This window comes from Salvia hispanica, chromosome 2, assembly GCF_023119035.1.
Source record: "Salvia hispanica cultivar TCC Black 2014 chromosome 2, UniMelb_Shisp_WGS_1.0, whole genome shotgun sequence".
In the NCBI taxonomy this organism is placed as follows: Eukaryota; Viridiplantae; Streptophyta; class Magnoliopsida; order Lamiales; family Lamiaceae; genus Salvia; species Salvia hispanica.
In genome coordinates this window covers 12455760-12479988 of record NC_062966.1, presented here as the reverse complement: position 1 = coordinate 12479988, position 24229 = coordinate 12455760, and the positions used below count along the sequence as shown (strand labels likewise).

At 34.8% G+C, this 24229-nt stretch overlaps 4 protein-coding genes across 4 annotated transcripts; 2 read left to right on the top strand and 2 right to left on the bottom strand.

Moving 5' to 3' along the window:
• Window positions 1-219: 219 nt before the first annotated feature.
• On the bottom strand, window positions 220-2233 carry LOC125205294 (DNA-3-methyladenine glycosylase). Its single transcript, XM_048104133.1, has 6 exons — window positions 1879-2233; window positions 1710-1781; window positions 1180-1303; window positions 876-946; window positions 707-764; window positions 220-631 (listed from the first exon to the last, which is right to left on the bottom strand). Exons 1-6 carry the CDS (start codon window positions 2206-2208, stop codon window positions 468-470), a joined length of 819 nt encoding a protein of 272 aa, XP_047960090.1. The 5' UTR covers window positions 2209-2233; the 3' UTR covers window positions 220-467.
• Window positions 2234-3756: 1523 nt separating this feature from the next.
• On the top strand, window positions 3757-5988 carry LOC125206025 (activator of 90 kDa heat shock protein ATPase homolog). The gene is made up of 3 exons (XM_048105291.1): window positions 3757-4785; window positions 5592-5671; window positions 5745-5988. The coding sequence occupies exons 1-3, from the start codon at window positions 3892-3894 to the stop codon at window positions 5836-5838; spliced, it is 1068 nt and encodes a 355-aa protein (XP_047961248.1). The 5' UTR covers window positions 3757-3891; the 3' UTR covers window positions 5839-5988.
• A 6891-nt stretch (window positions 5989-12879) lies between these two features.
• Window positions 12880-16275, top strand: LOC125205502 (protein trichome birefringence-like). Its single transcript, XM_048104477.1, has 5 exons — window positions 12880-14215; window positions 14385-14577; window positions 14696-14889; window positions 14976-15134; window positions 15536-16275. Exons 1-5 carry the CDS (start codon window positions 13194-13196, stop codon window positions 15888-15890), a joined length of 1923 nt encoding a protein of 640 aa, XP_047960434.1. The 5' UTR covers window positions 12880-13193; the 3' UTR covers window positions 15891-16275.
• Window positions 16276-19858: 3583 nt separating this feature from the next.
• On the bottom strand, window positions 19859-21622 carry LOC125207544 (homeobox-leucine zipper protein HAT14). Its single transcript, XM_048106929.1, has 4 exons — window positions 21230-21622; window positions 20832-21145; window positions 20505-20584; window positions 19859-20377 (listed from the first exon to the last, which is right to left on the bottom strand). The coding sequence occupies exons 1-4, from the start codon at window positions 21504-21506 to the stop codon at window positions 20119-20121; spliced, it is 930 nt and encodes a 309-aa protein (XP_047962886.1). The 5' UTR covers window positions 21507-21622; the 3' UTR covers window positions 19859-20118.
• Between the last annotated feature and the right edge of the window lie 2607 nt (window positions 21623-24229).

Genomic DNA, 24229 nt, shown 5'->3' with positions numbered 1-24229 from the left:
ACCTCTATATACACTATCCAGTGTTCTTTTGAATTATTGTTTATGAGGTTCATGTGTAGCCTCCTTCTGCAACTTATGCAAGCATATTATAAAAATAATTTGCTAGCTTGTCATGTTGCTTTGTATACATATACTTTACCTATTTATAGGCGACAAAATAAGTACATTCATTCTGATTGCTTATCAACTTTTGCTGCGCAATGTTTGTAAACAATATCACACTGAAATTGAGGCCTTACACTTAAACCATATTCCACTTAATGGAACAATAAATAAACAAAAATATGCGTAAAGGTTCTGAGATATTGCCATTCATGATTACACTTAAACTAATCCTTCTTTAACATTAGTAGAGGAGCAAAGCTTTCTTAGATTAAAACTTCTCACCGTCACTGCCCAAGTTAAGAAAAACAGCAGAAAGTGGTCCGACTTTAATATACACGTGACCCTATCTCAGACACTTCAAATTAGGGAGGTCTGAGGGTGTTTTTGGGTGCACTTATCCAAGGAGAACCTGCTATTGCAAATCTCCACAGTGCAGTAACATGCTCCGCTGTAGCATACTCTATCCCAACTCGTGGCCCCACAAGTATGTTTTCTGGCTCTGGTCCGTCTAAGAGTTCCAGACCACCTATGCATCCCATATCTCATAAAATCATATACAATTTCTACTTCATTCAACAATTAATATTAACCATTAACATACCTGGTGCGAAAAGATGATGGTTAGACCACTCTGTTGTAATGCCTAACGCTTGGCCAACCTAGAAGAAGCACGATTTAAATGGAATGTAAGAGTTTGTTCTTTCTCAATTATTTGAGTTCTTAAACATCAGCAGATATTATGTAGATGCAAATCTAGGATGATACTTCACCTTTCCAGGTCCAGCTAGAAGAACAGGCTTCTCAGATTTCAAACCACGCCGCTTCTGAATGGTTTCCAGTCCTTAAAATAACAATAAGGAACCATATAATTATCACTAATCGCGGCATATATTTATGGCCACAGCTACTAGCATTGATCCAGCCACTGCAACTAATTATTATCACGTTGCATGTGTTGAATACTACAAATGTTAACTAAGCAAGAGTATTCTTTTAGCATGTGTTACTTATTTCTTAACTAATATAGTACAGCAGAAGATACTGTGGTAGCGCAACAAACTTTCTTTAACTTACCACTGACTGGAGCACATGAACGAATGAGGACAGCTGCACCAACTCCTTCTTTGTCCGCTACCACATTAAGCATTGTATGAAGACCGTAGCAAAGGTAAACATACGCATGTCCCCCAGGTCCAAACTGTTGTATTCATATAAGGATAAGATAATAAGAACTTCCTTGTGATTATACCACATGAGATGCAATTACCATGTACTTACAGCATGAGATCAGTAATGAAATTACTCCTTGGTTCAACTTTTAACTTAAATGCAACACAGACAACCTACACTCAGCCTTAAATATCTGAATCATATGATACTATCGGAAATACGTTGTGGAACTCAATATGGTGTTTCAAGATAGTCTGTTGATGAAGAGCCACGGATTTGACCTTGCTATATCAGAATTATACCTAACTTACGTTTCAAAGCATCAATCCAACTACTCCATTAGTAATAAGAAATCCATTCATTACATTACATATTAAGAAGGCAACATCAATTTAGACAAAGCAAGAAACATGACTGCACAAGAGATATCGTACCACAGGGGCTGTCCTTGCAGTGATCCCAAATCGAGCGTGGCAAGCTGAGTCATTAGGCCTGTAAGCTTCAACCTTTCATCAAACACATAGAATGCATAAATCATAACCAGTCCCAAAAGCCAAGTACATATGCATCTATGTCAACCTACTAAATGAAGCGAGCGATTACCTCAGTTATCTGGAGGACGACGTCGTCCTTCTTGAGGTGCTTCCCCAGCAAACGAGGGGCCAGATCAAGGGCATCAATCTGGTAGAAATCACGACTCAGGATGGGAATATTTGAAGAGATTGATGTTGTAGGCCGTATTTCCTCCTCTTGCTGATAAACGGGGTTGGGTTTTGCTCTTGCTTTCCTCTTAGTGTTCGTGTCGGTAGATTTTCGTATAGCTCTGACTGCTTTTATGGGGTTTGGAATGGTTTGATTGTTGTCCATTCGTGATGAGAGAAGACTAGATTGCCCACAGAAGCGGAGCTGAATTTTGATCGAAAGAAGAAGCATATGTTAATGGAATGGAGGGTCTTCTCTTCTCTTCTTTAATATAGAGTTAGATGGATTTGACTTTGTACTTTTCCAATTTTAATTTTAGTTTTGAATATGTATTTATTTATCTCTAGAGTTGGTGAGGCAAATGACTAATAATAAAATGTTTTTGCACATAAATACTGGGATTATATTTTTCTGTTATTATCACTCAAAAACTTATCTAAGGCGAAACTGAAACATTACAAAATTCTTATTAATGAAAGACGCTAGGTTCAAATTCTGTGTTAATTTATGTAGCAACAAATTGATAAAAGGAAAATGATTCCTAGTACAGTGATTCCTGGTAATATGATTTTTGACAATTTTACTTTCTAGTGTTCGGAAAATGTCAAGATTTTGAATTCTATATTAACTTTAAATACTCTTAAACTAGAAAAAACAACAATTAATCAAAATATATACATCATCCTTCTAATATCAATAATGCTAATTAAATATAATTACTTAAATATAATTCTCGTTATATGTTAAATGCATCTAATAAATTTTGAAAATATAGAAAATACAATACAAAAATTATTTTTAAAAAATCATGGATTGAATTTAATTAGAAAAGCAAATAATCTTTAAATAGTCAATAACATGAAATTGAAGAAGTCTAGTCTTGCAGCAAAAACGTAAAAAAGTAATTTCATCCTAATAGTTTTATTAGAAACATTTTTTTCGCCCCTTCATCATGAAAAGTGAAAAAGTAATCTAATAAATCAGGATCTCGAACAAGTTTCATTGCAGCTTTTTGTCTCTGAGAATCAGTTAATGATTCAATCTCTTGCAATTTCTCATAAAGCATATGACGATTGTCTTTTTTCACTTTGTCAGCTCCAGTAACACTTTCCAGAATACGTGCAATATATGAAAACACACAACAGAAGCCGTTATATGCATATATACGACTCAACGCACAAAAAAATTGCAGAAACCTAGAATATAAATCGTAAATTTCTTGATAAGAAGCAAAAATCTTGTTATTGAAGAATTTGGACAGAAATTGGACTGACTGCAAATCAAAAGTGAAGGTGTGGAGAATAGAAAAGAACCGCAAATAAGGAGTAGAATAGAAGAGAGAAAATTTTTTGCGTATAATTTTTCCGCATCTTTCAAAATCCTCGGATTTTGAAAAAGAATAAGTAACTAGGTAGGCTAGGGAATCAAAATCCGATTATTTTACCCAATTTTTTTACATTTTTAGGATTCTGATAACTTTCCTAATTTCTTTAAAAATCAAACAAATATTGAAATTTAAAAATCAAGGAATCAAATTAATTTCACTGCTAGAATCCTGATAACCAAACATAGTTTCACAGATATAATCTTATATGCCTAAATCTTTTGTCGAAAATAATCTATTTTGTGGTAGTACTCCTACAAAATAAGCCTTATTCACTTACACATACTCCATTTGGTTAAAACAAAAGAATATGTTTATTTGAGTAGATGTATAGGTAGGTTACTTACTTCTTCTAGATCATTCTAAGAGCAGAATTTCCGCCAAAAAGAAATAGAATTGTTCACATGAATCCAGACCCTTCTATTCACAGATCTCTGTATAAATTCACCTCCTCACCACACACCCGCCGTCGCACGCCTAAATCAACACACACTCTCACTCCCACATCTCTCTCTACAATTTAGTTAACCATGGCGAGATTGGGCGAAGGGGACAAGCGCTGGATCGTCGAAGACCGCACCGACGGCACCAACGTTCACAATTGGCACTGGGCTGAAACCAATTGCCTCGACTGGTCTAGGAAATTCCTCGAGCACCTTCTGTGCGGCAAGCCCATCCTCTCCGGCGAGGGCAATCTCCACATCAAGATCAACAAGGTCGAGAAGCTCGACGGAGAGGCCTACGTCAATGTTCGCAAGGGGAAGATTATTCCCGGCTACGAGTTGAATTTGGTCGTCTCCTACGAAGCGGAGGCCAAAGATGCCGATGGCAAATCGATTTTGAAAACCGAGGGTTCTGTCGAAGTTCCCTACATCTCCGACGAGAACGCCGGCGAGGATCCGGATATGAGAATCACTATCAAAGACGATGGGCCGATTGGGAAAACGCTCAAGGAAGCGTTTGTTGCCAAGGGGAAACCTTTTGTGTTTGCGCAAATTAGGGCATACGTCGACGCAATGGCAAAAGGGGGGCCTGCTAAGGAGGATTTGGAAGTGAAGAAAGTCTCCGTGAAGAAACCTGGCTCTGAGTCTGCTGCTGCTGCTAGTAATAACGCAGCGGCTGTGGCTGCGGCTGCCGCTGTGAAGGAGGTGAAGAAGAAAGTGGAGAAGAGGAAGGAGGGGTTTAAGACGATAACGATGAGCGAGAAGTTCAGCTGTCGAGCGAGGGATTTGTTTGAGATTTTAATGGATGAGAATAGGTGGAGAGGGTTTACGCAGAGCAATGCCAGGATCAGTAAGGAGGTGGGTGGTGAGTTCAGTATTTTTGATGGATCAGTGACAGGGAAGAACCTCGAGTTGCAGGAAGGGAAGCTCATTGTTCAGCAATGGAGATTTGGGAGCTGGCCTGATGGCATTACATCCACGGTATAGTGCAGAAAAACCTTGAATCTCTTTAACACTACTTTATATGTGACTAGTGATTATCTTTTACTTGCAACTGTGGATTACATGTGTGTTTTGCTTGTATCTTTCTGCAGCTGTGAATGGTAGTTTAGTTATGTTGAATCTTGTTTAGAAATTCGTAGGATGCGTGTAGTTTCGGCTTATTGGTCAAATTGCCAATGTTCTTGTGTTTTGATTAGTAAGTGTGTTTGTGTTAGGAAGTAGAAGTTGATTTTGAAGATAATTATGCAGATTCAGAACTCAGAAGCTCACAATGTAGATTATAATAGATATGATGTAACATGCACTGGTAAATGATTTGGCATTGTTTATAGGAGAGTTAGGACTTAGGAGGTCTAGTTAGTACTAGTACTCCCTCTGTCCCAACTAAGTTGTGTTGAATGGATAAGAGTGATGGAATAAAGTAATGGTGATTAGAAGTTTTGTGTTTTGTCAAATATGACTCAACTTAGTTGCGGCATTCCAAAAGGGAATACAACTAAACTTAGTTGGGACGGAGGGAGTATGATTTTTGGATGCTTCATTAGCTAATTTATATCAATCATTATTAGTATGCAAATTGGAAGTTTTTGTTTTTCTTGATACACTGCACATGCATAATTGTATGAGCAAGTGGTGATAGATAGATAGATGATCAGCTATTAATATCTCCGAGTTGGTCATATATCATATTCCATGTTGTTTGACAGACTGGAGTCTGATCTTATGAACTTTAGTTCTCTGCAACTTTGTTGTCTCTCTGTTAAGCAATTTGCTCATGAATGTAGGTACGTCTCGCTTTTGATGAGCCTGAATCTGGGACTACTGTCGTCAAGCTCACTCACACCGATGTACCAGAGGAAGACCGGTTAGTTTCTCGAGTGATTGATAGTATTTCTGTTGGCTGCTGCATTTCCGTTTCTTAAGGTTTGTTGATGCAGGTATGGCAATGCCACCGTGGTTGAAAACACAGAGAGAGGATGGAGGGATCTCATCTTCCACAAAATACGGGCTGTTTTTGGATTCGGCATCTAGAATATGTTTGCTCTGAGACAATTGTGGAACCAAACTATGTTGTGTTTTTTAATTTACAAACCAGGATGTGAGATTAATCAAACTGATGATTGGTTGATGAAATTTGACGAAGAAGTGTTTGATCAGAGTGTAATTTTGATGTTTTTCTCATATTACTTTGCACACGATAGTGTCGTTATTTTTGAGATTTGATCGTTATTAGATAGTTACATCTGGTCCAAGTCCTGCTGCTGCTATTGTCTAGTTTGTAGCACTAATGTTGGCACTGCTAAATTACTCTAGGATCCATTTTATGGAAACAGGTATTTACATCATTACATGGCCTACATCTACAAGCGTTATCGCAGTTACATAACTTACATTGTTCGTTGTGTTCATAATTTGGTTTACTCAAATTCTGTCTGACTCCTGTAACTTCATTTCCCCATCAACACCTCTTTTTTATTGAGTACTCTTGATTTGATTTTAATTAATCAGTACGAATCTAATTAATTTATCCATTTAAATCATACTACTAGTATTTATGATTTAATATTAATTTACTGAAGGTTAATTTAAGCTTAAATTAGTTCGTCCATTAAAATCAAATTTATAGTTTATTAAAATTATGAAGTTTTCAAACATTTTATTAAAATTATCTTAGATAGTAGTTTTGAAACTGTTCATTTGAAACTTTATGAAAACCATCTTTAAATAAATAGATAGTTTTTTGTTTTATTTTTAAATACTCTATCCGTTTAGGGCTGGTAATTTTTTGGCACGACACGATAATCCGACACGAATTCGTACGAAACTAATGAGTTTGGATCAAAGCTTTTTGGGTTCGTGTCCTTATCGGGTCGACTCGTTAAGAACACGAAAATTTCGTATCGTGTTTATATCGGTTCAGGTTACCCGTTTAAGAAATAATATTATGATATTATTAATTTTGAGTATTTTAAAAATGATAATTTTTTTTGTTGGATTTTGTTGCTATGAATCTATTGATATTATTGTTCATCAGATCAGATTGTGTAGTCAGATTTTGGGTTTTTAATTAGGCTCTTAATGATCAGATTCAAGATTTTTTTTAACTTTTGTTAATCAAGAGCAGTTGTTATCAAGTTCTCATCGATCGTGTTATCGGGTTCTAACCATGTTATCAGGTCGTGTTGTTATAGCGTCGTGTCATGTACATGTTGTTATTGTGTCGTGTTGACCCAAGGTGGTATGGTCGTTAATGGGTTCGTGTCGGCTTTGGACTTAAGGATAGCAGGTCGGGTTCGTGTTTGGGTTTGGGTTTGAGGTCTTCTTAACAGGTCGTGTTTGTCCTTACTGGGTTGGGTCGTTAACATGTTGACCCGATAACGACCTAATTGGTTTACTCAAATTCTGTCTGACTCCTGTAACTTTATTTCCCCATCAACACCTCTTTTTTATTGAGTAATCTTGATTTGATTTTAATTAATCAGTACGAATCTAATTAATTTATCCATTTAAATCATACTACTAGTATTTATGATTTAATATTAATTTACTGAAGGTTAATTTAAGCTTAAATTAGTTCGTCCATTAAAATCAAATTTATAGTTTATTAAAATTATGAAGTTTTCAAACATTTTATTAAAATTATCTTAGATAGTAGTTTTGAAACTGTTCATTTGAAACTTTATGAAAACCATCTTTAAATAAATAGATAGTTTTTTGTTTTATTTTTAAATACTCTATCCGTTTAGGGCTGGTAATTTTTTGGCACGACACGATAATCCGACACGAATTCGTACGAAACTAATGAGTTTGGATCAAAGCTTTTTGGGTTCGTGTCCTTATCGGGTCGACTCGTTAAGAACACGAAAATTTCGTATCGTGTTTATATCGGTTCAGGTTACCCGTTTAAGAAATAATATTATGATATTATTAATTTTGAGTATTTTAAAAATGATAATTTTTTTTGTTGGATTTTGTTGCTATGAATCTATTGACATTATTGTTCATCAGATCAGATTGTGTAGTCAGATTTTGGGTTTTTAATTAGGCTCTTAATGATCAGATTCAAGATTTTTTTTACTTTTGTTAATCAAGAGCAGTTGTTATCAAGTTCTCATCGATCGTGTTATCGGGTTCTAACCATGTTATCAGGTCGTGTTGTTATAGCGTCGTGTCATGTACATGTTGTTATTGTGTCGTGTTGACCCAAGGTGGTATGGTCGTTAATGGGTTCGTGTCGGCTTTGGACTTAAGGGTAGCAGGTCGGGTTCGTGTTTGGGTTTGGGTTTGAGGTTTTCTTAACAGGTCGTGTTTGTCCTTACTGGGTTGGGTCGTTAACATGTTGACCCGATAACGACCTAACACGCTTGATTTGTCACCCTTAGGGCATCCGCATCCCTGTCTCTTATCCGTCTCTTAACCGTCTCATCTCTTTACTATTCATGGGTCCCACTGTACTTTTCACCCCATCTCTTAACTAAGAGACAACACCTGCATCCCTCCATCTCTTAACCATCTCATCCCTTAACTATTCATTCAATTTCATTTTTTATTTTTAATTCCAACAAATTCAATTAATAAAAATACACTTCATTAAATAAAATAAAAAATACAATTTAAAGGCCTAAAAAATTAAAAAATACATAATTAAAATCCTTAAAAAATTAAAAATACATAATTAAAATCATAAAAAATTAAAAAAACACACCATTAAAAAAAATTGAGTGAGAATAGAGAGTTTTTTTATGGTGAATAATTTGTGGGAATGACTTGGTATTTATAGAAGTGATTGGAGGCTTTAAAAAAATTGAAAAAAAATTACAAATTTGAAAAAACCGGCTATAAACGGCTAGTATAATTTTTGGAATTTTTTTATATATATTTTTTTAATTTTTGAATTTTTTCTGATTTAAAAAAAACAAAAAAAAAACAATTTTAACGGATATAAACGACGCCCACTCGCGGGTCGGCGAGTGGGTGTCACGCACGAACCACAGCTCGCCACGTCGCCAAGGAGCGTGGCGAGACATCTCGAGGCTAGCCTCTTCGGAAGGAGACACGGGACGAGATGTCCAGTCTCGTCAAGACGAGATGGAGGCCGCATCGCCGTCTCGATGCGGTCTCGTCTCTTCGAGACGAGATAGAGCCCGCATCGAGATGAGATGCGGATACCCTTATATCCATTCCTTAAAAATAGATCATATTTGCTATTTTAGGAGGTCTCTTAAAAATAAAACAAATCTATTTAAGATTTTTTTTTCCTCTAACGAGGTGGGTTATACTAACAATTCTCTAATCACTTTTTTCTTTCTGTCATTCTCTTACTTTACCAATTGTATATTAAAATTCTTGTCATTTCCAATGTTTTGGAGCGAGGGAATACGATAGATGGCGCACAAGACATTAGTGATTATAATACGCGATGACATACTTATTTTTGCTCAAGCCTTATGCATTAGCACTAAATTATTCAAGTATATCCACAGGCGATTCAGTTTGAAGTTTGAACTTCCATTAAACTCGAAATTTATCAGCCCAATCTAGTCCAACACCAATATGAATCTTGTAATGAGCCTTTTCCCTCCTTTTTGCAACATTATATGGAAAATTTACCTGGCCCATGATGCATGTACCTTTCACCATGTTCGGATCATTTTTCTTTTGTAGTATATAATATAATAGTACAAATCAAATTCTTCGAGTTGTTTTAAAAATAGACTTATTAGTGTAATCTCTACCTATAACTACATGCTACTCTTCAGGGAAAAAAATGAAATTTCTTTAATTAATATATTCAGTTGAATTATTGACTTAGACCAAGTCGCCTAGGTTTAAGATTATCTATGCATGCAAGATTTCTTTTAAATAATTAAAAAATTGAATCCTGAGATTTCAAATATTTATGAGTTGCATGTTGAGGTGATGAATTTTCATTTTGTACAATTAAAATTTTCGAAAATGGATTTAGTTAATAAGGAAGTAAATTAGACATACTTCATATGCTGATCATGAAGGCATAATAAGCATAGCACAAAATCAAAATGTGGGTCGGTGGAATAAAGTGGTTGGATTAGATAGTGGGAAAAAATGTCAAGTGGGCAATTTATGAAATAGGGCCCAGTTTTTGCTGGTTCATCTATGGTCACTGTCTCAACTCTCAATCCTACACATCTTTGATAATACGTTACTCCCTCCGTTCCCTCATAGTTGAGGCGAAACTTTTCGGCACGAAATTTAAGAAATAAATATTGAGTGTGTTAAATAAATAGATAAAAAAGTAAGAAAGAGAAAAAGGTAGAGAGAATAATATAAAAAGTGAATAAAGTAGAGAGAATAAAGTAAGAGAGAGTAAAGTAAGAAAGAGAAAAAAGTTACTATAAATGGAAATGACTCAACTATGAGGGAACTTCCCGAAATGGAAAAATGACTCAACTATGAAGGAACGGAGGGAGTACTTTTAATATATTTCTTCCTCATATACATGAATAATACATATAAATTTCTGAAATTTCACAACCTCTTTATTCGAAAATCGAATACATTTATTTAGCCTGAATCCTGATCGTATCTAATTGATAGTATTAGTACTATTTAGAGAGATTGGCATTTGGCACAATGTTTCCGTTATTATTTACTCCTTTACCAATTTTATATATGAATGTGACATTTGTTTTCTGCTCCAATGTAAATTTTTAAATAGAGCATTTATATTTTATGTTGAAGCCAAATGGATATTTAGTATTTTGGATTAAATAACAAACTCTAAGCAGGCCAGAGTCTGCATTGGATTTTTTCAAAGATTGTAAATTTATAAATAATAAAAACGGGACCAATTATTAATTTGAATTTGTGCCATCTGGATTGTTTTATTGATCATTGCTGTAAAATGGACCCTTCAAATAATGTAGCATTATCGGTATAGACTGATTGAAAAGCCACTTTACAGTTTACACCAACATTTTCCTTCTTTTTTCCCGATAATTTATTTGTTACTCCTAATTAAATTTTATGAAGACAAACTAAATTAATTATTCCAACTAATAATGACTACAAGTAGATAAATAGCGTACTAACAAAATATTTCATTATTAAAAGGAGAAACGAATTATTTGTTCATAAGCAGCACATGTAGGGATTCTTTTATAAGAAAAGAACAACTTTACCATCAAATTCCAATTGTACATAATGCATTCTTTGTGACAAAACCAAGCAAAAATTTAAATTATAGGTGTACTATAAACTTTGCGTTAGAGCATCCACAATAGTGGACTAGCCGGCACCTTAACCGCCGGCGAGTGGCTAGGCGCTCGGCTAACTGAGAGAGCGAAAAAAAACACCCTAGAGCTAGGAGCGCGGCTAGTCGACTTTTTATTTATTTTTTGTTTTTTCTATTCGAATTTCATTTTTTTTCTATGTTTTTTTTCTCTAATTCATTTCGTTGTTATTGCTTTTGTGTTTTTTTCTCAGGATGGCTAGGGCATTGGGTAGCCTATTGCTAGGCTAGCTATAGAAAAGACGATGATGTGGCAAAATGAGTTTTTAGCTAGACTATTGTCTATTGCTAAGCAATTGCTACTCTGAGCTAAACATATTCTTAAAGCCAATAAATAGAGATATATTTATTTAAGAAATAACGAAAACTGATATTTGGGCGGAAACAAGTATTTTTTAATGTTTGTCTAATTAGACATGATAATTGCAATATCTAAAGCTACTATGTCGAATTGTAATTTTTATTTAGAAAAAAAAGACAACCAAAGTTTAATTGTATGGTAAAATCGTTTTTACGTCAATTTCTTTTTTATCATTAACAATTTAGTGTAGGAGTCGTTCGCACGACTCTTGGTGCTAATGTTTTCGTCTTCACCTTCGTATGTACGGTGTAGAACACGTGTTCCGTCAATACATAGTAAAGGTCCACACGCTAATGACTCTTTTTCTCTAATTACTCTACATTTTGTTTATGTTTTGGTATGAAATAAAAAGACGTTAATGATTCCCCTCCCAACACATGCCATCCACCAGAAAATTAAAATGGAATCACAGCCCATGACAAAAAAAGTATAGCTAATACGGCATACCTAATTCACTTTAATCACTCATCCTTTACTCATCATCCCCCCTTCTCTCTTTATAGTCTCTCATCAATTATTTAAATACTGTATTATTCAACTATCCACTTAAAATCCTAATATTAAATTATTAATGCAAGCTAAACTAGTCAAAACTATTTAAATAAACGGACCAAGAAAAAGATAGCAGGATACAAAAATTGCTTACTCAAACTACGTAATCAACTTTCTAAATAGGGGCGGATCTAGAAATATAGTACTACTGGTAAATAAATAATAAGAGCAAATTATATATATATTTTTTTTGGAGAATTTGAGAAAGAGCAAATATAAAAAAAATCAAAAAAATTGCAAAATTGAATCACAAACTAACATATGTTAAAATATTTAAGGAGGGGCATTTGCCATAAGTTGGATCTGTCCATTGTTTCCACGAGTATTAAATGATCAATATCAATAATTAGAAATAGAAATAGAAATAGAAATACAGTATTAATTTGTATTTCCATTCTAGGAGTATTAAATGATCAATATCAATAATTCGAAAATTGAAGTAGAAATACAGGAGTATTAATTTGTATTTCTATTTGAGTATTTTGGAAAAGTATTAAGGCAACATGTACGGTAGATAGATAAAGTATTAACTATTCAGCTATGCATTAATTTGCATTGAAATTGACAACTGTATTTTTAGTATTTTTTTTAATGGGAATTTAATGAGACGGGACAGGGTGAGCAGAAATTCCATGGAATGCGACAGGGGGTCACAGGCGAGCCACACGTACACGTGGACGAATCGTAGCGGTGAGTTCTCGAAGCTAGCCTGACGGTGGTGGCAATTCTGCAATTAGCCTCTCTTTGGGGGAGACAAACTTTGCTTATTGCATCTGAAGTTAGTTACAAAATCACATAACTTAATGTTAATCACAGACTGTAATGGATTTTTAATTTTATTGGTTTTGCTTGATTTAATGGTCACATGATACTCAATTCTCATTCCACACCGACGGCCCTGTTCCTCTCTCTCACGCATTGAAACACACTCACAACACCGTCTTTCTCCCTTCCTCTCTCTCACTCCCTTTTTTCTCTTTGCAATTACGCAAAGAGACAACACTAGTACAACTATGCAACAACAGTCCTCACCACATTATCTTCTCTCTCTCTCTCTCACACACACATTGCACATAGAGACTGAGAGAGAGCACGCTATCTAAAAGAGTCCTCACAATCGACTTCTCTCTCTCTCTCTCTCTCAATTACAAGAGTCTTCAAGATTAGTCACTCAATTTCTGGGAAAATTGCACAAAAACACGCATGGCAGATATAGCCAAGTACGCACCCATTGATGGCGGCAACTTATTCTCAGAGTTCAAATCTCAATTCTCAATCATTAGAACTAGAAAAACCATCGGTTTTGCTTACGCCTTCGTCTTTGTCTTCATCGCCTTCACCATTTTCCTTGCTTTTACCCCTTCTTCAACCTCCTCTTCCCCGTGGTTCACTAACATTTTCACTCTCCCCTCCACCACTGATGCATCTTCAGACCAATCTCATTTCTCTTCTATTTATGGCTATTTTTTCCCAAATTCTTCCTCATCAAATTCTACACTGCCCCAGAATGCCGGATCTGCTCCTCATCAAGTCGAACTCTCTAACCCAACTAATTCCACCAATTCACCACAGAAATCTCAAGTGAATCAAACTTCCAGTGGTGAAAGTGAAGTCTCGAAGCAAAATCAGACTCAAATTCCTGAAAAAGTTGAAGTCTTGGAGCAAAATCAGACTCAAATTCAAGATAAGGTTGAAGCCTCGAAGCAAAACCAGACTCAAATTCAAGCGGAAGTTGAAAGCTCGAAGCAAAATCAAACTCAAATTGAAGAGGAAGTTGGAAGCTCGAAGCAAAATCAAACTCAAATTCAAGATGAAGCTGGAGTCTTGAAGCCAAATCAGACCGTAATTCCGGCCACAAAATCTCCCGACCTAGCTAACTCCACGGCTAATTCATCGCCGGAATCTTCATCCGGAACCAAGAACGTCTCAGCAAATGGTGAAAATGGAATTGCGGAAAAGGGTGTGCCCAAGAATCTAACTTCTTCTCTGATGAAGAAGCAGAACAATAGCACAAATGCCCAGGAGAAGGGGACGGGTGATTTGATTAAATCTTTGATGAATTGCGATTTGTTTGATGGAAATTGGGTGAAAGATGACTCGTATCCACTGTACAAGCCTGGTTCTTGTGCTCTGATTGATGAGCAATTCAACTGTTTCCGCAATGGAAGACCTGATAATGACTACTACAAGCTCAAATGGAAGCCCAAGGGCTGCACTCTTCCGAGGTATATCGATGAATCTTACTTTAATTTGTGATAAAATGAGCTTCTTTTTTTTCATTTGATTGATATTAGTTGCGAATTCGAGTTGTTTGATGATATGGGAATAGAAAGCTGTGGTGTATGATCGATGTGTGTAGTAGACAAACTAATTTTGCTGATTTTGAATAATTAGGTTGGATGGAAGCCATATGTTGGAGATGTTGAGAGGAAAAAGATTAGTTTTTGTTGGTGATTCTCTAAATAGGAACATGTGGGAATCCCTTATTTGCATACTGAGGAACTCTGTGAAAGATAAGAAGAAGGTTTATGAAGAATTCGGTCGCCATCATTTTCGAGGAGAAGCTTCATATTCCTTCGTGTTTGAAGTAAGTTTACACGGGAAAATCCATGGTTTCATCTTTAACAGAATATGTTCTAGTCTTGATCTAGTTAATTTGGTTCATGGTTATATTGTACTGTAATAACTTGTGTGATCTTTCGTAGGATTACAAATGCAAAGTGGAATTCTTTGTGTCTCCATTCTTGGTTCAAGAATGGGAAGTAACTGGAAAGAATGGCGCGAAGAAGGAGACTCTTCGACTTGATTTACTCAGCAGAGGTGCCAGTAAATATAAGGATGCGGATATCATTGTGTTTAACACAGGGCATTGGTGGACTCACGACAAAACTTCCTTGGGGTAAATTTCTGTAGTAACTTTGATCGGAGTGGATTTTACGTTGGTAAATATTCGAATACGTGCTAAATGATTCTTGAATGTTTTAGGAAGGACTATTATCAGGAAGGCAGCCATGTGTATAGTGATCTTGATGTTCATGAGGCTTTCCGCAAAGCTTTAACGACGTGGGGAAGATGGATAGATTCCAATGTTAATCCCAAGAAATCACTTGTATTCTTCAGAGGCTATTCCGCATCTCATTTCAGGTACAATACAAACTTACAAGTGATGATGAAATAGTTTAGTTGTTGGCTTGAGAGTTGATTGATGATGATGTTTCTCAATTAGTAGTTGATTTGATTCAGTATAAATAAGTCTGCAAAATGACAAATTCTGGTGAGTGATATGATATGCTTTCTTGCACTTTTGTGTATGTTACAACGTGTTATAAGATAAGACCAAAGTTTGTCACAACCACTATATTGTTGCAATATTGTTCAGCCATTTGCAGTTTTGCTTTGTATTTTTGTTTATGACACCTCATGTCTTAAAGATAAGATCAAATTAAGTGTTACACAATACTGCTTGATGAGCCATTTTAAAACTTTAATTTTCCACTTATCGTTCGTTGTATATGGTCCCGTCTCATTACAATATCTTGGTGCAGTGGTGGCCAGTGGAACTCTGGCGGGCAATGTGACCACGAGACGGAGCCAATAAAGAACGATACTTATCTCGCACCATATCCCTCGAAGATGACTGTTTTGGAGAAGGTGTTGAAAGGGATGAGAAAAACTCCAGTTACTTATCTGAACGTCACCAGAATGACAGATTACCGCAAGGATGGCCACCCATCGATATACCGGAAACAACACATGTCGGATGAGGAGAAGATAAAGCCGTTGCATTTTCAAGACTGCAGCCACTGGTGCCTCCCGGGCGTGCCCGATACATGGAACGAGATCTTGTATGCGGAACTATTGGTGAAACAGAGACAGTGGCAACAACAGAAAAGGTCGTAAGTAAAACTCGTGATCAGAACCACAGCCAGCTCCTCGTGGTCGTCTACGAGACGAGCATGAGTTCCCACCCGATGAAGTCCAGTAAATATTCTTACATGAAGAGGGCGCTGTGATAATACAACAGCGAGATGAGCCTAAAGAAAGGTGCATTACACTCCTCTCATGTGCTTACTTGATGAGAATACAGTTTACATTATACATATACACATGGTAAATATGTTGTTTGTATGAAATTGATGAAGTTGTTATCTTTTTGGAGGAAGAGATTTTTAACTCCAGTGTATGTTTATATGCGGAAAATGGAGGGGAGAGGAGGTTGAAGCTTATAATTTCCCATTTGCTACAGAAATAATCTTAAATAATTATTCTATTCTTAACCTTTTTATATTATTTGTCTTTCTTTACTTTACATACCTGCTGCTGTCTTTACTCTTTGATGAGTGTAGATTTTAAACGAAAAATATGGGATATGACATTATTTAAGAATAGTTTAAGTTCGATGCTTAAGTGGAAGATGCCGTACTTTTAGTCGGCATAAATAAATTATAAACGATAAAGTTTGACCGTTTTAACAAAATTTTCCACAATCACATGGGGTGTTTTGACAAATATATGACTGAATTTGCACCTAAACTGTCGGTCATGATTGAAGTCACTTTGTTCCCTTCCATCCACTAAAAAAATTATTCTTATTTTGTGGATGAAGAGAAAATGGATAAATTTCTCCATAAAGAATACACTCATTATGCACAAAAATTAGTAGAGAAGCTGGATAAAATAGAAGAGAGAAAACAAAAATTAGTAGAGAAGCTGGATAAAATAGAAGAGAGAAAAAAATATGAAACATTTCAATAAAATTGAGATTAATTTTGATATACAGACTTAAAAAACCAAACTATTTACATATCATGCCAACCTTCGTTGCATATGATAGTAAATATGATAAAGAGGCTATATTTCTAGCCAATTTTGATGATATAAAACAAACAAAACCACACAAGCACTTAGTAGTTACCCAATTTCCGTTTTTCAGACAAAATTCATCCGGTTAGCATCAAAGCCTTTTTTGACTGTTGTCTCACTTTCTCTCTCTGGAAACATGATAAATTTATTACTAATACGGTAATTCAAGCATTTTGTTGGGCTATGCTGTCTACTCCCTTCGTCCCACCATAATTGTCACTTTTATTTTGGACACGTGTTTTAAGAAATATAAAAATAAGTTAATTGGAAAAGTTAGTGGAATGTGGGATCCATTTTTTTATATTGATTTTATAATAAAATGTGAGTGAAATTTGGTGGAATGTGTGATCTACTTACCATTTATGGTAAAAATGAAGTATGACAATTATTATGGGACGGAGCGAAATTTTTAAATAGTGGCAATTATTGTGGGACGGAGGAAGTATCCGTTAAATAAGTAGCATATTCATCACTAAATGACCTGTGCATTCGCTTTATTATCTGATAGTATAGTTATGTATACATTTTTTGGAAAAATAAATTGGTATATGTCATATAATTTGGTTATGTACATTAAACAATTTATGTTTGTGCTGCCTCCCAAACAGAGGCGGTAATATATTGGGTTGAGGCCCAAGTAATAGTCAGTACCCGTGATATCATTAATATGTCAAATGAAAGCCCATTTCAAAATTAAAAAAAAAAATTGAAATCAGTTTATGTAAATTAGCTCTGATTCAATCAATACTTCGAGGGGTATTCGGTTGTCAAAATTAAATCCCATGATTAAATATGTATCATGTTTGGTTCATGAGATTGAATCCTACAACTTAATCCTAGATGGATAGTCTCATGATAATTAGTCATAGCCTCTCTCCTTCAATTAAAATAATCTCATAATTTAATCCTAGATGAATAGTCTCATGATTATTAGTCATGACAACCGAACGCCACCTGAGTGTTTGAGTTAGGCACAATAACTAATTGGCTAATACCGCGGTTCTATCATCAATTATGCCTCTACAATATTAATATATAAATAAAAATAATGAACTTATTAATGATGTCAACCTGTTGCAACGTTGATGCATTTGTCTACATCTCTGACTATATAACATAAATACAGACAAAATCATTTCATGGAGCAATCATTCGTATTATGTAAGACACAACTTTAGGTTTGCGATAATTAATGTCAAGTTATAATCAGTACATGTGTATATATGATGTCTGGACTGCATCAAGGCAGCAACTCAATAATAATAATTACAACTTAGCATACATTTGAATGTTTGATTATACTACAATAGTTACATATGAAAGTGTTATTTAACTAGATTCAAGGGGTACCGTAATCAAATTGGTCAAATCGATTTAAATTTATAGTAAACCACATTAAAATTAGTTGATTATTCATTTAATCTTATACGAATAAACAGTAGAACTAGTAGTCTAGTAGGAGTATCAATTAATAGTTGACAATCGAAAAGGCATAAAAATGGTGTGTTGACAATTACACATTCCATAAAAACTAGCATTTGACATTTTTATTGGCGGTGTAATTAAATGATTTGATGCAAATCAAAGTACTTTTTTTAATTTTATTTTTAAGGAACTAATGAGTTGTGTCAATATCTCCTTCACAAACAAGTCACGTAATCATAATGATTGAATGAGCTATGTTGAATATTTAGAAGATCACATCACTTAGGAATAACTGATTTGCAATATAGGATAAAATATACAGTTCTTGGCATTGTACTAAATTTTTATGTGTAAATGAAATCATGTAAGAATTGTTCTCTTGTTTATTTCGACTGGTATTACTTGTAAACAGATGACGTGCGTATTATCTAATCCAATAATGTAATATTATATTGGAATAAGATAAAGTGTCGGTACTGATATTAGCATAGAAATGTCTACTTTATATTCGACTTAATTACCTCGTCAAATTGTTATATTACAAAAAAAAAAAAAAAACCTTTTGAATTTTGAATTTCTTTGCTGAAAATAATGTGTGAGCAAACAAGTTCTAACTGTTTTTAATGAGAAATAATGATGCTATCATGCTATCACATGGAATTTATTACAGTCCAATCTCATTAGAATTACCCATATTGAAAGAAAAAAGCAATTTTAATGCAATTTATCAGATCTAGCGTTACCAAAATGGAACGAATGCACACAACGTACCATGAAAATAACTAGTTTCTTGTGAAAATTATGTTTAAAAATTTTCAGGTTATAAAATTGTGATTTTCTTTTGGAGAACTTTTAAACATTGAAATTCGTCTAACTAATTAATGATATTGGCTACCCCAAATTCATGATATGTTTGTTTATTGCAATATTATAACACTATCATCATATTGTCATGGCTTGATTAGTGATTATTGAAATCATACAACATTTGTTAGCACTCATTTCACTTCATCATAATCATCATCATCATTCATTTCTCCATTAAACTCTTGAAAATAATATTCTCGCACGCCAAATAAATCACCATGCCTCATAATTGAGTCACTTAACTGCATAACATTTCATAGTTTGTTAATTCATTAGAGTACATTTCTCTCTGAGTAACATAACTAAAAGCTCTAATAGTAGTAAATTCATTTTTATTTCTATAAAAGTCACATTAAAGTCGTTAGCTATCTGAATATCTTTGTCATACAAGATTCTGTTAATGTTTACAATTTCAAACATACTAACAATCAATTCAAGCTCGAATTCATTTCTCGTTCAAATTTGAGATTTTCAAAGCTATACACTCCTATATTAATGAATAAAAGACAACAAGACATCATATAGTATAAGACACCACCAACCAACGTAATCTGAACTCAATATTCAAAATCTTACTGTAGAATTATATAAACCAGCATTCAGACGAGGCGTGTGAAGGCAATTAATAAATTTTCCAGACGTGTCATTAGTCATTAGCATTACAAAGAAAATTTCAGTATTAAACCATAAAATCAGAAAGCTCATTTCCCACGCTCGGTCAAATTACGAGGGCTGCCAAATTTTTATTAGTCAAGCTAGCGCTACAAATCAGAAAATTAATCTTGATTAGCAACAAGAAAATGTTTAATTAAATTAAAAAAAACCCCACGTATATATACACAAGAAAGAAAATTCAAGGCCCAAAAAAAGCAATTAAACAAACTAGAAACATAATCGTGTTTTTTTTAAAATGAATTAATCATCATCATCTATCATCCCTAGCTAGTGCTCAACTACCAACTACTACTGATCATCAAGAAGCTGTCTTGGCATGCGGCGGTGAGAGAGAAAAGGCGGCGGTGGAGGTGGAGGTGGTGGAGGTGGTGACAACCCTTTCACAGGAAGGACACATGGTGAGGGTGGTGGCTGGGAGCTGCATGTAAAATGGCTGAGAAGCTTTAAGAGCTCTTAATTCTTGGAGCTCTTTTTGCAACCTCCTGTTCTCTTCTGTCAGCGTCTCACAGCACCTTTTTAAATACTCACAATCTACCTCTGTCTGTTTCAATTTGGTCCTGCCAATATATCATAAATGTTACCAAATTATTGTCACATTTAATTACTCACGAGATTCAACAAACTCTTTGCTTTATTCTTCTTCACACCAAAATGGCCTCAAATATTTAATTGTGTAATTATTACCTTGCTCTTCTGTTTTGGAACCACACTTCAACTTGCCGAGCTCGGAGATTCAATTGCTTTGCTAGTGCAAGCTTCTGCTTCTGCATATGTGTATGTATAATTTGAGACCACAATCAATTTAATTTACTAATCCCTCCGTCCACCATTAGGAGTCCCATTTCATGGCGGCGAGGTGAGACCCTATTGCCATTTATGATAAAAATAAATCGGGACTCCTATTGGCAGGACAGACTAAAATGGAAAAACGGAACGGAAGTGACGTAGACGGAGGGAGTAGTACATAAAATATAGTGCTAAGAAAAAGGAAATATAGAAAGAGAGACATACGGGGTTGAGGGTGTTGTGCTCTTTGAAGCTTTCTTCGAGGAAAGCGGACTGGTCTTTGGTGAGTCGGAGTTTCTTTCTGGCCAAGCCGTTTTCCTCATCGTCGCTTCCTGCGCCACCGCGATCGGCTTCTGCTTCGCTGTTAATGGCTGATAATTGCTCCAAGTCTCTCTTCCCCCTCGCGCTTCGGAACATGGAGAAATCCACCTGAAACGATGACACCGCGCTGTTTGGAGATGAAACCGCCGCCGCCGCCGTCGTTTCATGATCTCCGCTGCCGTCGTCGCCTTTTCTTCCCCCCTCCGTCACGCCTCCCACTGTGGAAATCACAAAAACCAAGGCTTTGATTGATTAATTGACCCAACAAATTAAGAAAAGCGCACACACACAGTAATATTTACATTTATCTTTGAGCCAAGGGAAAGGAAGCTTGTTTGAAGAGGGATGGCTTCTTTGCACCGGAGAGAATGGGAGAAGATCTAGCTGAACCGGTGGATCTGATGAAATCGGACCGTCGGAGAACCGGCTCTCGTCGCTTTTATTACTCTTCTCTCCGCCGTCGGAACTCACTTTTCCGGTAGACATGCAGAACCCTAAATCTTTGCTATGAATTTTCTGGGGTTTTTCAAGAAATGAAAAGGGCTTCGGTGTATCACCCAAGCTCAGAGCTAACTCCATAGATTATAGATAGATCAGAAAGAGAGAAGAGAGATAAAGGAATGAGGAGAATGGATGGGAACTGAAAGAGACTGAGCCAATTTAAAAGGCGATCAAATAGAAAGGGCTTTTATTATGATTTGGCTTATGCAATCAAAAGGGAAATAGTATTTGTGGAAAATGAAAATAAAGAGAAATATATGTACACTAGGGTTGACAATCGCACGTGAATCCAATGAAATATACTCATCTAAACATTGGTTCAAACACGGGCCTATTTGCTTCTTCTGTATGAAATATAAAAAAAACAAAAAAAAAACAGTGAATGGCTTTTGGCCAAATGCAATCATTTTTATTAATATTTTATTGTAGATTTTGTGTAATGTAAGAAAAATATTAGAAGTATGATATTCAATTAGTACATAGTCTTGGGGACAAACATTCGGCAAGCTGTAAAGCTTATGATATATTTTTCCTTGGTAGGTGTAAAGGTCATGATACGCAAAGGGTATTTAATTTGTATTTTTATTGGATAATATTTTATGTTAAATTATAAATCATGGTTTTTTAGATTTCAAAGATAAAGAAACAAGTAGATGAATAATTTGTGTATAGGTTTGGCAAATCTACAAGTTAATTAAGAAGAGACCATTCACGGCTGGCGCCTGGCGGAATATAAATTTAAAGTGATAACTAATTGTTGCTAAATAATTGTACAATAATTAAAAGTTCACGTTGATAACTAGAATTAGCTTACATTAAAGTAAGAAAATAGGTTATTTAGCATTTAAAGAGTTAATAATGTTATGACTGCTAATTTGGTTAATGAGCACCGTTTTTCTTTCTTAGTTTGCGTATTTTTTTTTATATATTGACAATTCAGTGTGTTCAAATAATTGTAGCGAATAACCTCATGTCAAGCGCCAAATCATAAAATGTTGTTAAAATTTGTAAGATTCTTTCTCTTTGAGATTTCCCTACTTTAATAGCATACTATGTAAATTATAAATTATAATGATTTATTTCCTCGGTCCCGGGTTAAGTATGACACTTTTAATTATTTTAGCGAATGAATTTAGAAAATGATGTTTAGTGAGTTAAAGTTGAAAGTTGTATTTTCAGCTAAATAACGTTTTTTTTACTCTCAATTTTAGTTATTTTTCAATAAATTTCAATACATGTAATTGCATATCTGATTTTGGGCTCTTATAATATATGTACTTAAGTTTGTTCTATTGATTGCGTTCTAACAAATGAGAAATGTTTCTCATCAGATCGTGATAGTAAACGTTATGTACTTGTAGGCATCTTATTTAAATAAAAATTTGTGGTTTTATATCCAATATAAAAAAAAATAATGATTTTGAACAATTTTAATGCAATTATTGACGTCAGTTTGTGTTTGTAAATATACCACTAACACTTTAATAAACGTCTTTATTGTAAATGTCATAATAAAATCAGGAGATCCAAATTGAAGCATCTTATAGAAAAGCAAAAGATTAAGATAATTTGTCTTCAACTTGGAGATGCTTTCTTATGTGTCATAGATCGTAATTTCTTTTCAAAAAATTCCAACACAAACAATCGTGTTTCTCTTTTTGTACTTTTAAAAGATACTATTTTCGTCCCAAAAAAAAATGTCATACTTGTTGGATGACACAAGATTTTAGTAGGGTTTGTTTTCTGTGTTAATTAAGTGGAGAAAAAAAATAATTTTATATTAATATAAGAAAGAATTTTTTTTCTAAAAATAAAAATATAAGAGTAACATCTTTAGTAGAACAAATTAAAAATAAAAGTGAGAAATATTTTATGAAACGAAGTTATTATATTTTTCGTAGGTATTTTTCTTCGTGAGAAATTATTATCAACTTAAAAATTAGTAGTACAAGTATAAAGAGTTATAAATGGTTTGGATTTCTTATGCTTTACTATTACTGTTTTAGGGGTGGCAAAATGGGTAGCGGGTAATGGGTAATTCCCATCTCGACCCGCTACCCGCCGGGTATCGGGTACCCGATACCCGACGATAACAGGAAATGGGGCGGGATCGGGTAGTGTATTTTAGAGTTTTGCGGGTAGCGGGAATACCCACTACCCGTACGGGTATACCCGTTAGTCCCGTTAATACCCGTTATTATTAGTATTAGAGCCATATATCATTTTTAATACTCCCTCCATTCCATATTAATAGAGGCGTTTCAAATAGTTAAATTAGAGAAAAAAATAAATAGTTAAATAATAATAGCCATATACATATTCATTTTGAAAAATTAAAAATAAATAGTTAGAATGGAGAAAAAAATAAAGTAAGAGAGATAATAATGTAGTGAAGAGTTCTTATATTATTATTTTTCCAAAATGAGTGAAGAAAATGAAATGTCTCTAAGAGTTCTTTTGAAACATTTTTATATTCCGACGAACATACAATTGAAAACTCATCGGAACTAGCTATAGAGTCCCCTCACTTTTATTCTTAATCTATTTTACCATCAATATTAATTAAGTAAATTAGGGAACATTGACGATTATTATGGTTTTCAAATTTTTTATTCGAATTTCGGGTCGGGTACGGGATACCCGACACGGGTATCGGGTAATCCCGGTATATCACGGGGCGGGTATTGGGACAACCAATTTAGCTAAAATCGGGTACGGGTACCCGACTTGTCGGATGCGGGTACCCGCGGGTAACCCGTTTCGCCACCCCTATACTGTTTGAAAACTTACAACACAGCAGG

Excerpts from the sequence above, each read along its gene's own strand:
- LOC125207544 (XM_048106929.1), bottom strand. The coding sequence starts at position 21,506 with ATGGAGTTAGCTCTGAGCTTGGGTGATACACCGAAGCCCTTTTCATTT. Across the intron at positions 20,585-20,831 it reads AGCACAACACCCTCAACCCC|AAGCAGAAGCTTGCACTAGC; the intron begins GTATGTCTCTCT and ends ACACATATGCAG. Across the intron at positions 20,378-20,504 it reads TTCCAAAACAGAAGAGCAAG|GACCAAATTGAAACAGACAG; the intron begins GTAATAATTACA and ends ATATATTGGCAG.
- LOC125206025 (XM_048105291.1), top strand. The coding sequence starts at position 3,892 with ATGGCGAGATTGGGCGAAGGGGACAAGCGCTGGATCGTCGAAGACCGC. Across the intron at positions 4,786-5,591 it reads CTGATGGCATTACATCCACG|GTACGTCTCGCTTTTGATGA; the intron begins GTATAGTGCAGA and ends TCATGAATGTAG. Across the intron at positions 5,672-5,744 it reads GATGTACCAGAGGAAGACCG|GTATGGCAATGCCACCGTGG; the intron begins GTTAGTTTCTCG and ends TTGTTGATGCAG.
- LOC125205294 (XM_048104133.1), bottom strand. The coding sequence starts at position 2,208 with ATGCTTCTTCTTTCGATCAAAATTCAGCTCCGCTTCTGTGGGCAATCT. Across the intron at positions 1,782-1,878 it reads TCGTCCTCCAGATAACTGAG|GTTGAAGCTTACAGGCCTAA; the intron begins GTAATCGCTCGC and ends GTTTGATGAAAG. Across the intron at positions 765-875 it reads TTCTAGCTGGACCTGGAAAG|GTTGGCCAAGCGTTAGGCAT; the intron begins GTGAAGTATCAT and ends TGCTTCTTCTAG.
- LOC125205502 (XM_048104477.1), top strand. The coding sequence starts at position 13,194 with ATGGCAGATATAGCCAAGTACGCACCCATTGATGGCGGCAACTTATTC. Across the intron at positions 14,216-14,384 it reads AAGGGCTGCACTCTTCCGAG|GTTGGATGGAAGCCATATGT; the intron begins GTATATCGATGA and ends TTGAATAATTAG. Across the intron at positions 15,135-15,535 it reads TATTCCGCATCTCATTTCAG|TGGTGGCCAGTGGAACTCTG; the intron begins GTACAATACAAA and ends ATCTTGGTGCAG.